This window comes from Loxodonta africana, chromosome 4 (genome assembly GCF_030014295.1).
Source record: "Loxodonta africana isolate mLoxAfr1 chromosome 4, mLoxAfr1.hap2, whole genome shotgun sequence".
NCBI classification, from domain to species: Eukaryota; Metazoa; Chordata; class Mammalia; order Proboscidea; family Elephantidae; genus Loxodonta; species Loxodonta africana.
This window is the reverse complement of record NC_087345.1, coordinates 130,210,680-130,226,252: the sequence shown is the minus strand read 5'-3', so window position 1 is coordinate 130,226,252 and position 15,573 is coordinate 130,210,680. Positions and strand designations below refer to the sequence as shown.

Below are 15,573 nucleotides of genomic sequence, written 5' to 3'. Positions count from 1 at the left end.
CTATGTTCTTGAATAATCTTTTTGAGTTCTTCAACAGTTTTATCAGTGTGTTCCTTGGCTTTTTCTGCAGTTTGCCTTATTTCATTTGTGATGTCTTTAAGCATTCTGTAAATTAGTTTTTTATATTCTGTATCTGATAATTCCAGGATTGTATCTTCATTTGGGAAAGATTTTGATTCTTTTGTTTGGGGGGTTGGAGAAGCTGTCATGGTCTGCTTCTTTAAGTGGTTTGATATGGATTGTTGTCTCCGAGCCATCACTGGGAAACTAGTTTTTCCAGAAAATCCGCTAAAAAAAAAATGCAGTCAGATCTCTATCAGAGTTCTCCCTCTGGCTCAGGCTATTGAGATGTTAATGAAGCCACCTGGGGAGGGTGGGGGAGGGAACAGAGAGATAGGAGAGTAGCACCTCAGAATATAGCCAGAGTTGCTTGTCTTGCTTGGAATGACTATTATATCTGAGATTCCCACGGGGCGCGTCGCCTATGTGTGCTGGCTGTGTGGAGATTGCCCCCGGGGGGTCTGGCCCGCTGGAGTCACGGTCAGATCCTCTGCTTCCAGCCCCAAGCCCAGCGTCAAGGCTCCCCTGCTGGGACGGTGCACTCTCGACTCCAAAATCAGTCGCTGCCTCCCGGGGACTTCTCGTCCCTCCAGCCGTTTTTCCGCGCTGCCTCCGCGAACCAGTTGGGCCCCCTCCCGGGGTTAGTTCAGGTGGGTGGAGGTGGAGCAGCTCCCTGTGCTTCTGCCGTGACCGAGTGTCCCGGCTGGGACGCTGCTCTCCCCGCTCCAATACCAGTTGCTGCCTCCCGGGGACTTCTCCTACCGGCTGCGTCCCACGCCGCCCGCGGAACCGGCTGGTCCCCCTCCCGGGGTTAGTTCAGGGGGGTGGAGCAGCTCTCTGTGCTTGTGCCGTACCTGACTGGTACACTGGCTCCAGGCTCTGGAAACAATTGCTGCTTCCCCATATTAGTTCGTTCTCCGTCTCTAAATCTGTGTTTGTTGTTCAGTGTTCATAGATTGTTATGTATGTGATCGATTCACTTGTTTTTCCGTGTCTTTGTTGTAAGAGGGATCCGAGGTAGCGTCTGCCTAGTCCGCCATCTTGGCTGCGCCTTTTTCTTTCTTTTTTTAAGGTAGAGGAGCTACCACCATGTTATATGCTGATGAGAATCTTTCAGTTGAGCAGGAAAAACTGATATAGGGGAGGGAGGGGAAAATTACTGGAGTAATAATATTGATGAAGTGAGAGAAGACAGAATATAGCATGGACACCCCATGTATAATAATAGGAGTCATGCAGGTAAGCAAGTAGGCGTGATGATGGGAGTTCTCTACTAATTGTTACAATTTTTGAAGTAAAGTTGGAGCAAGGATATGGATTTGAGAATGACCATGAGGCATGAGGTGTTGAAGGTTCGAAGATAAAGAAGGTGGAAAATACACCTCTGTGGGAGTGAGAGAGTCAATGCACTAGAGGAATGAAATACAATAGCCAGCCCTGCACAGCTCACCCCTTTTTAACTTCAGCATAACTCAACCTAGTGTGGTCCTCTGGCACACGTGTTCTTCTGGCCATCTGCGGCATTTCTGATAAATGTTTACTTGACCTTAAGATCAGCACGAGTACTTCCTCCTTGGCAAAGCCTTACTTGACTACCAGAAGCAAGTTTATAATCTCCTCTTCTTTTGCTTCAAGTTAAATTTCCTTTCATTTAACAATTATACTATTGTATTACAAATGTTTGCATACATGTTTGTTTTTTCAGTTAAAGATAAATTCCTTTCAGCCAGAAATTCCAAGTTTTCATGTTTGTATCATCACCACCTAGCACCGTGCCTAGAGCCCAGTTAGATACTTATTGAAAGAATGACCATTCTAGAATGCAAAGCAAGTTAACTGAATTTGAAGTGCCATTAGATGCTCTGATTGGGAAAATTCTTTCTTATTCCCATTGTTCAATGTGAGGGGCAGAAAGTCTAGTCACTGTATCAGATTGAATCAATATCAATATAATTAGTGTGTTTTTGGAGGGAGTAGAAGTGGTTCACTTACGTTTTTTAGGAAATCCTAGAAGCCCCCAAAGAAAAACAACCAAGCCTCCGCATATGGTACTTGCAATGATCATCCTTTTCTTTGTTACTATACCTATAGGAAACACATCATTGTTTATCTTTTAGAGAAAAATAAACAAACGAAAATCAGCTGTTGTTTTCATATCTTTTCTGTTGGTATCTTCTGGACCCTCTACTTTTCACAACCCAATAATTAATGTCTTATATAAGAAAGTTAAAAAAAGGTAGTAAAATTTGACTTTTTAGCAGCAGCAGCCTCAAAAGTGCTTTGACTCCACTTCTTTGTGCCATTTCTGAGAACTATAATAGTCATTACTCTGTCCTGATTTCAGAACAGAAAACCAGGAGTAGCCTCCTAAACCGTAGCCCGTTGCAGTCGAGTGGATTCCGACTCACGGCGACCTTACGGGACAGAGTAGAACTGCCCCAGAGAGTTTCCAGGGAGGCCTGGTGGATTCAAACTCCTCACCTTTTTAGTTAGCAACAGTAGCTGTTAACTACTAAGCCACCAGGGTTTCCAGAGTAGCCTCCTGGGGGCTTTTAATGAAAGTCTGCCTTTTCCAAGGGGAAGAGGGAAAGCAACAATGTAAGAACCTATCCACAAGCTTAGTATTTTTAGGGATATCTGCTGGAGAGGGGTGAATTCACCATTTCTTCGAAGTCTTTGTTTTATTAATGAAGACCACTTTTACTTAAGGTCTACGTTATTGAAGATACCCGCCCTCCTCCCACCCCCCCAAAAAGGGGGCGTGTAGAAGGGATCCCAGGATAATCACAGGGGGCATACTTCCCGCTCTAACAGATAGCCTCTGCCATCTTCCTTACCCGGTGTCTTGGTCTCCGTCCCATTCTTTTCCTTAACCCTTCCTCCCTCCATTTCCGACCCTTACAGAGAAAGATATTCTGTGGCCACAGTAGTTGGGAAAATCCAGGGATCAGTCCCTCATGTTTGGTGACAGTATACTGGAGGAAACTGAGGTGCCCGTTATCTGGGAGGGTTCCGCGGCACCAAGGCTGAACCGGAAACAGCCAGAACTGAGTCTCAGGAGCAGTCTAGCATTCGACACTCAGTCCAGCAGATTGGACTTCAGCCTGATGACCCGACGGAGGAGCATCGCCTTTGCCCTGTCCTCTGACCTTTTACAGGAGGGGAGAGCAACGGCTAAGCGCTAACTGGTCCCTCTTGCCTCGGGATTGGCTGGAGCAGTGACGGCCCTGAGAATTCAATCCCTGATTGGCGCCTCATCTCCCATCCGCTAGTCACTCAAAGCAGAGGATGGGCAGTCTGACGCTTCCCTTTGGGCTCCCTTACATGCGCTCATTAAATTCAAATCAGGGACAGTTTTACCAAGTGTGGGTTTTCTGTCCTGTAAACTGCATACTTTCTAGCACCCTAGGAGGTTCTGGCCCCAACCTGAGTTTTTCCTCTGTTTGTTTGATTGCTTTTGTTTTTAAAAAACAAGTTCACCTTATGTTCTACCTTTTTAACCTCTGAGTTCTAAGTTTGTGGATTGGTTAGAGACATTTGGGGAAACAATGCCCATTTTTTGACGTGTTTCCATAGCAGTTGAATGAAGGTTGGTTTCTCATACAGGCAGTCCTTACTTTGCACAGTAGTGCAGCACAGAATGTCAAGCTGTCTCAATAGGTAGACTATTGTTCCCTGACTGTTAAAAATTTTTGTCAAAACATTAAAAATTTTCTGTCATTTGTAAGTGTACAGATAAATTTTTTTAAAAATAGTAAAACTAATATTTGTTTAGTACATTGTAATTTAAAACAGAAATATTGACAATTCAAGTGTTTGCTATATATATATATATATCTCAAGAGTAGTTTGAACAGTGTATGTCTTCTTCTTTTTGTATAAATGGCAATATGGAGCCAGCATATTTTCTATCCTTGTCAAATTATCATGCTCCTTTCTAAGTTTGGGTAGGTTTTCAACATTTTATCATCCCTACTTGCAATATTGTGAAGTATCTCCGAGAGCTTCTTCGGTGTGAAGTTTCTTTCTTTTTTTTTTTTTTTTTGCTGGAGTAACTTCCTCTGAAATTTCTTCGTCATCATCATTTTTTTTTTTTTTTCCATCACAACCAGTTTCTGTTTTTGTCAGTAAGTTTGCTTTCCCTAAAGTCCTCTGGATACTTATGTAGAGTCTCTCCAACAGTAGCAGTATCAATAGCTCTGTGATCAGCTATTTCTTCTACAAATCTAGTTAGCTTCTATTTGAACTTCACTTCCAACATTACCACTTTTTGATTCTTTAAAAAAAAAAAAAAACCCTTGCTGTCGAGTCAATTCTGACTCATACTGACAGTATAGGACAAAGTAGAACTGCCCCAAAGAATTTCCAAGAAGCGCCTGGCAGATTTGAACTGTTGACCTTTTGGTTGGTTAGCAGCCATACCTCTTAACCACTACACCACCAGGGTTTCCTTTGATTCTTTGTTGTGCTTTAATCGTTGAGAGCCAATTCCTTCTTTTGATTTTCCATTTTTTGTCAAGTGTCACATGAGTTTAACACTGGGAGACAAGGAGACAAGGAGACAACGTAACTCCACACGTTGATGTCTGTGTGTGCACCGCCTAACAGCTGCCTCGTGGCCAATCACTGGCAGTCTTTGAAAGAAATGACATGATCCTTCAGTGATTGTACTGAGCATTTCTTATTTATGTAGTGATTTGTGGACTGAAAGCTAGTGTTGAATGTTATACTTTATACACTAAGTTACAGTAAATATATTAAATGAGAATTTTAACCATGTTGTCGGAGACTGGTGTTATATAACCTAAACTTGATAAGTGAAATTTGTATAACTCATAACCACACAAAGAACTGCTGAAATATATACAACACACATGTACACATTCATTTTCAAATATATATATACACAGGTAGATATATAGGCATATACATTATGCTATACATATATTATTCTCTATATATGTAATTCCATATTTTTTTTATATATGTGCATACATATGTACGTAATTATTTGTTTCCTGTGGCTGTTATAACAGATTACCACAAATTTGGTGGCTTAAAACACAGAAACATATTCTCTCACTGTTCTGGAGGCCAAATATCTAAAATAAAGGTGTTGGTAGGGCTGAAATTCAAAGGATCTGGGGATTATCCCTTATATGCTTGTCTCTTAGCTTCTGGTAGCTGCTGACTGGCAACCTTTGGTGTCCCTTGGCTTGAAGGTGCATCACTCCAGTTTCTGCTTCCATCTTCACATAGCCTTCCCTTTTGTGTATATCTTCTCCTCTGTTTCTCTGGCTCCAAAATCTCTCTGCCTCTCTCTTATAAAGATACATGTGATTACATCTAGGGCCTACCTCGCTACTCCAGGATAAACGCCTCCTCTAGGATCCTTAACGTAATCATATCTTTTGTTATAGGTTAAAAATTACTCTTTTGCAATATAAGGTAATATTCAAAGGTCCCTGGAATTAGAACATGGATGTATCTTTTTTGGGAGCCATTTTTGACCTACCACAGCCATTAAATATAAATGATACAGATCACCAATATCAGAAACGAAACAGGGGTCATCATTACTAATTCCAATGAACCTTAAAAGGACAATAAAAGAAAACTATGAAACAGTTTATGCTCACAAAGCTAATAACGCAATAGATGAAACAGATCAATGGACCGATGTCTTAAAAGGTACAAACTACCATAACTCACATAAGAAGAAATTGATAATCTGAATACTCCTATATATATTTTTAAATTGAATCAATATTTGATAACCTTGCCAAAATTAAAATACCAGGCCCATATGGTTTCCCTAGTGAATCCTTCTAAACATCTAAGGAAGAAATACTACTAAACATCGCAATTTCTTCCAGGATTTAGAAGCAGAGGGAACACTTCATAATTCATTCTATGAGGCCATCATTACCTTAAAACCTAAACCATTTAAACATATTACAATGAAAGAAAACTATATATTAATATCTCTCATAAACATAGACTCAAAAATCCTCAACAAAATATTAGCAAATAGAATTTTAAACAGTACAAAAATAATTAAACACTGTGACCAAGTGGGATATATTCCAGGTGTGCAAGGCTGCCGTCACTCGTCTGTCAGTTTGTCATCATGTGGTGGCTTATGTGTTGTTGTGATGCTGGAAGTTATGCCACCGGTATTTCGAATACCAGCAGGGTGACCCATGGTGGACAGATTTCAGTGGAACTTTCAGATTAAGAAAGACTAGGAAGAAGGACCCAGCTATCTACTTCTAAATAAATTGGCCAGTGAAAACCTTATGTATAGCAGCAGAACAATGTCTGATACAGTGCCAGAAGTTGACTCCCACAGGTTGGAAGATACTAAAAATATGATTGGGGAGGAAGAGCTTCCTCAAAGTAGAGTCGACCTTAATGGTGTGGATGATTGGAGTCAAGATTTTGGTGCCTTCATTTGCTGATGTGACACTACTCAAAATGAGAAGAAACAGTTGCAAACGTCTGTTAACCAGAATGTGGAATATATGAAGTATGAATCTAGGAAAATTAGAAGTTGTCAAAAATGAAATGGAATGCATAAAGATTGATATCCTAGGCATTAGTTAGCTGAAATAGACTGGTATTGGCCATTTTGAATCAATCATATAGCCTGCTATGCTGGAAATGGCATAATGAAGAGGAATGGCATCACATTCATTGGTGAAAAGAACATTTCAAGATCTATCCTGAAGTGCAATACTATCAGTGACAGCATAATAGCTACACACCTACAAGGAAGACCAGTTAATACAAGTATTATTCATAATTATGCACTAACCACTCAAGCCAAGGATGAAGAAATTGAAGATTTTTACCAACTCTGCAATCCGTAATTACCAAATGTGCAATCAAGATACATTGATAACTTCTGGTGATTGAAATGTGAAAGTTAGAAACAAAGAAGGATCAGTAGTTGAAAAATACGGCATCGGTGATAGAAACAATGCCATGTTTCTCATGATAGAATTTTGCAAAACCAAATGCTTGTTCATTACAAACACCTTTTTTTCAACATCAAAAATAGTGATTATACATGTGAACCTCCCTAGATGAAATGCACAGGAATTAAATCGACTACATCTGTAGAAAGAGATTGTCTTAGTTTTCTAGTGCTGCTATGGCAGAAATACCCAAGTTGATGGCTTTAACAAAGAAAAATTCATTGACAGTCTGGGAGGCTAGAAGTCTAAATTCAGGGTACCATCCCCATGGGAAAGTTCTTGTCATCAATTTTCCCTGGTTGAGGAGCATCTCAGTGCAGGGACCCTGGGTCCGAAGGGCACACTATTCTCTTGGCTCTTGTTTCTTGATGGGATGAGGTCCCCATGTCTCTCTGCTCACTTCTCTCTTTTATATTTCAAGAGATTGACTTCAGATAAAAATCTAACCTTGTACATTGAGTCCTGCTTCATTAACATAATTGTCTCTAATCCTGCCTCATTAACATCATAGAGGCAGGATTTACAACTCATTGAAAAATCACTTCAGATAACAAAATGGTGGACAATCACATAATGGTGGGAATCATGGCCTAGCCACATTGACACACATTTTTAGGGGACACAATTCAAGCCATGACAGAGATGATGGAGAAGCTCAATATCATTAGTCAGAATAAGGGCAGGGGCTGTTTGTGGAACAGACCATCAACTGTCCTATGAAAGTTCAAGTTGAGGAAAATTAAAATAAGTCCACAAGAGCCAAAATATGACCTTGAGTGTATCCCACTGAATTTAGAGACCATCTCAAGATAGAGCTAATATATAAACACAAATGACCAAAGACCAGATGAATTTTGGAATGACATCAAGGACATCAGACATGAAAAAAGCAAGAGGTCATTAAAAACACAGGAAACAAAAGACCAAACGGATGTCAGAAGAGACTATGAAACTTGCTTTTGAACTTAGAGTAGTTAAAGCAAATGGAAGAAATGATGAATTAAAAGAGCTGAACAGAAGATTTCAAAGGGTGGCTTGAGAAAATAAAGTCAAGTGTTATAATAAAATGTGCAGAGACCTGGAGTTAGAAAACCAGAAGGGAAGAACATGCTCAGGATTTCTTAAGCTGAAAAATCTGAAGAAAAAATTCAAGCCTCAAGTTGCAGTATTGCAATATTAAACAATGCAGGAAGAATCAAAAGAAGATGGAAGGAATACACGGAGTCACTGTACCAAAAAGAATTGGTTGACGTTCAACCATTTCAGGAGATAGCATATGATCAAGAACCAATAGCTCTGAAGGAAGAAATCCAAGCTGCACTGAAGGCATTGGTGAAAAAAAAGACAAAAAATATTGCTGTCTGGTAGATTCTGACTCATAGAGACTCTATAGGGCAGAGTAGGACTGCCCCATAGGATTTTTAAAAATCATCTGGTAGATTTGAACTGCAGATCTTTTGGTTAACAGTTGAACTATTAACCATTGTGCCGCCTGGGCTCTGGTGAAAAACAAGGCCGCGGGAATTGACAAAAGACCAATTGAGATGTTTCAACAAACAGATGCAAGCAACACTGGAGGTGCTACCTCATCTATGCTGAGAAATTTGGAAGCTACCTACCTGGCCACCTGACTGGAAGAAATCCATATTTGTATCCATTACAAAGAAGGGTGATCCATCAGAATGTGGAAATTATCAAACCATATCATTAATATCACATGGAAGTAAATATTTATTGAAGACAATTAAAAAGTGGTTACAGCAGTCCATCAACAGGGAACTGCCAGAAATTCAAACTGGATTCAGAAGAGGACATGGAATGAGACATATCATAACTGATGACAGATGGATCTTGGCTGAAAGCAGAGAATACCAACGAGATGTTTACCTGTATTTTATTAACTATTCAAAGGCATTTCACTGTGTGGACCATAACGAATTATGGATAACATTGCAAAGAAGGGAAAGTCCAGAACACTTAATTGTGCTCATGAGGAACCTGTACATAGACCAAGAGGCAGTCATTCAAAAAGAACAAGGAGATACCATGTGGTTTAAAATCAGGAAAGGTGTGCATCAGGGTTGTTTGGTTTCACCATACCTATTCAATCTGTGTGCTGAGCAAATGATCCTAGATACTGGACTATGTGAAGAAGAACTGGGCACCAGGATTGGAGGAAAACTCATTGGCAACCTGTGTTATGCAGATGATACAACCTTGCTTGCTGAAAGTGAAAAGGACTTGAAGCTCTTACTGATGAATACCAAAGACGACAGCTTTCAGTATAGGTTACACCTCAACCTAAAATAAAAGTCTTCACAACTGGACCAGTAAGTAACATCTTGATAAATGGAATTTAATTTTACTTGGATCCACAATCAACACACAAGGAAGCCATAATCAAGAAACCAAATGACGTATTGTACTGGACATATCTGCTGCAAAGACCTCTTTAAAGTGTTGAAAAGCAAAGATGTCACTTTGAGGACTCAGGTAAGCCTGACCCAAGCCATGGTATTTTCAATTGCCTCATATGCATTTTTCATATGCATGTGAAAGCTGGACAATGAATAAGGAAGACCAAAGAACAATTGATGCCTTTGAATTATGGTGCTGGTGAAGAATATTGAATATTCCGTGGACTGCCAGAAGAACGAAATCTGTCTTGGAAGAAGTACAGCCAGAATGCTTCATGGAAGTAAGGATGGTGAGACTTTGTCTCGAGTACTTTGAACATGTTAATAGGAAGGACCAGTCCCTGGAGAAGAAACTCTTGTCTGGTAAAGTAGAGTGTCAGCGAAAATTGATTAAGAAATTGATTCAGAAATCATTCAACCCCTTCACCTATGAATGCTGAGTCCAGCTGATGAGGCACAAATCGGCATGACCCTGATGCTCATTCCCTCCTCGTTTTTGGTAGTTTAGCTAAGATTTGTCTCTACTGAGTCTTCAGAGAGACAGTTAAGACTGACCCCAGCTTTCCTGGCATGTTAAGCTGTTTCTAGAATCTGGGGTATGCACTTGGACCATGAGTATACTCTCTGACATGGTTCCTGGGCCCTAAACATGGTTCCTGCGCCCTAGGTTCCTTAATTTTTTTTTTTCACTTAGAGAAACTAGATTTGTCCTAGTTCCTCTGAGGCTAACTGTTGCCTTAGTAACAGCCTGAAGGGCAGGACTTGCTCTCTCCTCTCTGGACTGTTTTCTGTGCGTGTTCATTCTCCTGGCTAAGGCAGCCCTTCTCAGTTGGAACCTTAGCCATAACACATACAAAACTTCTGTGTCAGGCCACTGTGGTGGAATAACCGGTGTTCTTCGCGGACTGCGTCTGTCCTTTCTGTAGCTTCTCATTGAAAGTTTTTCTCCAATAAATCTTGGGTTATAATTGCACCACCACATGATGCTAGTGACCCCCTCGTGGAGAATACTGATTACATTACCCAAACACAATTTCAAAAAAGGCTTTTTCTGTGATTGGTGATGTTGTTGTTAGTTTCTGCAGTTGCTGTTAGTTCTTGTTAGTTTTAACTCTGACTCACGGTGACCAGAAAAGGGAAGCAATAAGAGGAAGAAGTTTGTTCTCTCTTGCAACATTTGCAATAGCTCCTCTGCTCTTCTCTGAGGTTGCAGGTGGATTACAGTTTATTTGCAGACGTACGCACGATTGACACAGCGGATTTATAATTGGGAATTTAAACATCTAGACTTAAAATATCAGATCCTGTTTACCATTCAACTCTGTTAGTTCTGCCCCATCTTTTGTTTTATTATTATTATTTTTACAGCCTGTGGCACATTCTTTGCCTATCCACCAATGTCTGAAGAAGTTACTTATGCAGATCTAAACTTCCAGCACTCCAGTAAGACAGAAACTATTCAGGAATCTGACCATTTGGAGAAAAAAGGTAAGCTTTTGTGCTCTGAATGTGTTGCAAGGTGGTAGAAGTGGTTATAGCCCTACGTCTTAGGTATTAGTGAATTGACAATGATATCGGTATTCTTTTAGCTTAAATTGTTAGTTAAGGCTACCATTTTTACAGAAGTTGCCAGAAGGAGCCATACAAAATGATTATAGAAGCTCTTCAAGAAGCACTGATTAGTGCCTCAAACACCAGCAGTCTATGAAATTTTATCCATTTTTAATGTTGGTAGAAACAATGAATAGAGAAGGGAGTGACAGAAGAATTCTCATGTTTTATTTAAGATTTTGTCAACAACATATGACATCTTTGAAACTCTAAGATTACTATGAACAGAAACATTATTTCATAAATTGTTAGATCTCAGATCCATTTATAGTCACATGCTAAATCTTCAGGAAGAGTAACAGAATAATTCTATGTGATTATTCTTTTATACAGATTTTCTTGTTTGGAAAGAAGAGTGTAGGGATTTTGTAATATTTTCTGTCTTTTTTCCTTCCTTGCATTTCTCCTTTATTTTATGGGATATCAGGATGGGCTCACTGGTGGGCTAACAACTAGAACTTTGCCAACATAATGACTTTTAGCATCCCATTCCATCCCTTCCCATTTCTTTTCCTTCTAATATGCTGTATTCTAAATTTTCAAATCAGAAATGCTTCAACACCATGGAAATGTGAAGTCATGCCATCTTTACTTCTTCAATGCTTTTTAATTTTCCTATTACCCAGCTTAGAGTCTATGTTACATAGTAAAAAGTATATATCATGTAATACCTACCATTACATTCTCACTCACCCACTTCAATGTATTTTGTTTTTTCCTTCAAAAACTCAATAGTGGTTAAATACAAATATCCTCCCACTCTGCCCCCTTTGAATAGCTAAGCACCACTGGTTAAAAAATACACTCTCTCAACCCCAGTGTACTTTCACCGATGGCCTTTCTTTCTGCTTCATTCTACACCTTTTTCTACTACCCAAATTTCCATTCTGCCATATCTGTACTCGCTGTCTTAGCCTTCCTTCTAGATACTATTTACAAAATACTTGCTTGCTTTCATCAAAAGACACCCTACTCATTTTGCTCTGAATTCCAGCCCGTCTTTTGCAAGTACATTTTTTTCTGTGATTTTCTTCTTGCTCCCCTGCTGCGTTGATCTTTCCTCATTATGTAGTTGAATGTTCCCCCTTAGTGCCCTGACATACTCTACTTTTTCTGGCTTAACAAGACACAATCCTCGATTGTCTACTTCCACCTTTCCATCTAGTGTTCCATTTCTTTAGTTTTCTGTCTCAATCAAACTTATTGAGAGCATTATCTGAAGTTACTGACTTCCAGTACCTCACCTCTCATTTTCTTCTCACCTGACTGAATTAGGTTTCTGCCTTCGTTATTCCATGAACTACTGCTCTTGTCTAGATAACCGGTGGTCTCCTTATATCATCACAATGGTCACATCTCTGTTCTTTTATTACTTGACTTACCTGCAACATTCACTAAGGTGAATAGTCCTTCTTCTTTAAACACTTTCTTTGCATATCCTCATGGACACACAGCATCTGGTTTTCTGCTATCACAGTGCCTGCTCCCTCTCAGCTTCCTGTTTTGATTCTTATCCCTGATCAAATTCTCTATGTTGGAACACTTCAGGGCTCTGTTCTGGGTCCCCCTTTCTTTTGCCACTTAATATACTTTTATAGGTTACCTCATTCAATCCTTTGCCTTCAAACACAATGACTCCCAAATATCTCTTTATGGCCTATCTTTGGATCTCTAGACTACAAAATTCTGGTGTCTATTTGACATTTCCATACAGATGTCTAAATTCATTTCAAATTAAAAATCAAAAAAATAGAAATATTTATTTTCTCCTTGAACCTGCTCACTCTCCCCAATCATCCTCATCTCATTAGATACAGAAATAAAAATCGAGCAATGATCAAATATTTTAATGATCAAATATTATTTTAATGATCAAATATTTACTATGTGCCAGAACTGTAATGACTGCATTGTATATATCAAATACATTAAATCATTTACTTTTCCAATCTTTATGGTCTTCCTATATACGGTTTTGGTTTTGGTGGGTATATACTAATGTAGAAACGGAGGCATACAGAGGCTAAGTAACTTGCTCAAGGACCCACAAATTATAAGCCACAGAACATGTTTTCAAAACTGAGTATTCTGCTTCTAGAGATTGTGCTGTGCTTTTTATCACTACGCTATATTGTTTGTAACTGTGTGTATGTTCAGTATCCACCAAGTTTTGCAAATCAAAAATCTGCTATAAATAATTCATAAAGGTATGCTGTAAATTCTGACCTCAAAATGCATCCTTAATCTACTCATGGGTTATCACATTCCTTACGACTAGTAAATCAGGATGCTGTTTTCTCTCAGAAGGTATATTGCATTCACTTTTGTACTATTTTCCCTGATTTCAGTACTGTAGCCCAAAATTCATTCTTCACATGAAGTCACAGTAATCTTTCTTTAAAAAAAAAAAAAGAAGAAGAAGAAAAGAAAGAAATCAGCTATTTTTCTCTTCTAGTTAAACATTTCTGGTGATTTCTGAAAAAATGCAACCTTGTTTCTCTGGCTAACAATGCCTTTGTCTGTCTGTTTCCTTTCTCTTTGACCTCTTCTGACATCATATCCTGCCTTGACCACAATTCTTTAGTCACTCTGGATTTCTTTTGCTTTCCAAATAGGCAAAGCTTTTCCCCAAATAAGGTTCTCTCCTCTTGATGTTGCTGGTGTCTTTGAACGTTCTTTCCACTGATTTTGCTTGCCGGTTCCCATTAGCCATAAAGTGTGAGTTAGCCACTTTCTATATTATCACTTGATTTCAAATCTCTGCATAGCATAGTACAACTTGAGATTTTCCCTATTATTTATTTGTCTATTTATTTACCTATCTGTTCATTTATTTTCTCTCACAATTGAAATTAACTTCTATGATAGCCAGGGCCTTTGTGTTTTACTCACTCCTATATTGCTAGCATGTAGAATACTATGTAATGTATAAAAGTCCTAAATAAATATCTTTTGAATAAGTGAGAAAATAATTCAAAAGAAAGCACTTGAAATCATCATTTTAATCTTAGCTCAGACCTCAAAAGTAGATCTTTCACTACTATTTTCCAAAGTATGAAGAAACTTACACATTTTCTTGGCAATCCTCCCTGTACTTCAAAATATTATTACACCACCAATTGAGTTGATGGGTATTTAACAGAAGTTTAGTAAGATTATCATGTGATCACCAAATTATATTTTCTTGAAATATCTAGTCTTCACACGTACACATAATGTATTTATAGAATACAATGACTTAATAATAATTCAGGGTGCTCTGGGGAATCCATACACAAAGGGAATTATTTTCTTTGTCACCCTATGTTAGCTGCTAAAGCAAGGAACACCCAGGTTACTTCTTTGTTAGTACGGCTGTTTGATTTCTCCCAAATGTGTACAAATAAGATAATAATGTATCCAGATTGGTTAACTTTCTCCCTCTCTCTTTTATAAATCCTGCTTTTGACTCTTCATTTCTTGAATTGGCCTATCAGTTTACTGCCTCTCCTGTGAGAATCAATTTGCATGCACACTAAATTTTTTTTACTTATTCTTGACTTCTTCTGAAAGATTTTTTAAATGCCTGTGGTTTCTGGCAAATCATATTTCTTTAGAAGAAAATGTTAAAAAAAAATTGGCAAAAATCAATCAATCAGTCCCATTAAGAAGTATACCATTTCCAGACCTCTATGATGATTTTGCCTCCCACAGCACCTTCTGCTCCATCCCGGGTGTGGCGTCGAACTACCTGGGCCCTGAGTCTTCTATGCCTTCTACTGCTGATTGGATTGGGAATCTTGGGAAGCATATGTACGTATTCCTTCAGCACCTAGAATTGCATGAATTTTACAACCAAAATTTTCTCTTTGATTTGAGACATTAGGGTTATTATAGGTGATGTGTCCAAAAAGGGCACTTACAACTTGGTACATAAACACAGTATTTAGTTTTTTCTCTCACTCCTGTGTAGCAACTACTTCTCTACCCCTTTAATCTGCTCAGTATTATTTCTGCAAAAAGGAGGTGCCAGTTCTATTCAGGGATAAAAATATTTGATTAGCTCTTTTTTTTTTTTTTTTTGATCTGGAGTTTACAGAACCTCGAAGATAGAAATGAGAAAACTGAATAAACTGCAAAATCTCAAAGAAGAACTTGAGAGAAATATTTCTCTGCAACACAGAAGCATCATGAATATTTCCATCACACTGCAAAAGATAGCCACCGAATTGTGTCGTGAGCTATACAAAACCCAAAAAGGTAGCCTTGAATTCCTCTCTGAGTTATTAGACGGTGAACTAAACTTTAGAGTCAATTGAGAATCATTTTGTCAGTAACTAAGGGCCTTTCCTGATGGAGCCGTTATTTGAATGAGGAGATTAAGTATTGCTGCCAGAGAACTCATTGATATTACCTCACACTTAGAAGAAAAATAGAAAAAGGAATAATAACTGTAAGCCCCCAAATTGTCAAGGAGTGACAGTTACCCATAAAACATTACACATTAATGGTGAGGCCAATCCCAT

At 38.8% G+C, this 15,573-nt stretch overlaps 2 protein-coding genes across 5 annotated transcripts in view; one reads left to right on the top strand and one right to left on the bottom strand.

Moving 5' to 3' along the window:
• Positions 1-14,766, bottom strand: part of LOC111750869 (early activation antigen CD69-like) — a 46,528-nt gene extending 31,762 nt beyond the window's left edge. For all 3 annotated transcript variants that reach the window (XR_010321912.1, XR_002785922.2, XM_064284636.1), the window contains exons 1-2: positions 12,451-14,766; positions 2,053-2,145 (exon numbers count right to left, since the gene is read on the bottom strand). Coding sequence is in view for 1 of the 3 variants with exons in the window: in XM_064284636.1 (XP_064140706.1) it covers positions 2,053-2,125 (73 nt within the window). In the remaining 2 variants the exon portion in view is untranslated. The remainder of the gene's footprint in view (positions 1-2,052; positions 2,146-12,450) is intronic.
• CLEC12A (C-type lectin domain family 12 member A) overlaps positions 10,593-15,573 on the top strand; it is a 30,545-nt gene continuing 25,564 nt past the window's right edge. The window contains exons 1-3 of one of the 2 annotated variants that reach the window (XM_064284634.1): positions 10,601-10,945; positions 14,762-14,860; positions 15,140-15,307. In XM_064284634.1, coding sequence (XP_064140704.1) covers positions 10,855-10,945; positions 14,762-14,860; positions 15,140-15,307 — 358 coding nt within the window. In that variant the 5' untranslated portion in view covers positions 10,601-10,854. Of the gene's footprint in view, positions 10,946-14,761; positions 14,861-15,139; positions 15,308-15,573 lie in introns of both variants that reach the window. The other variant, XM_064284635.1, reaches the window with a different exon arrangement.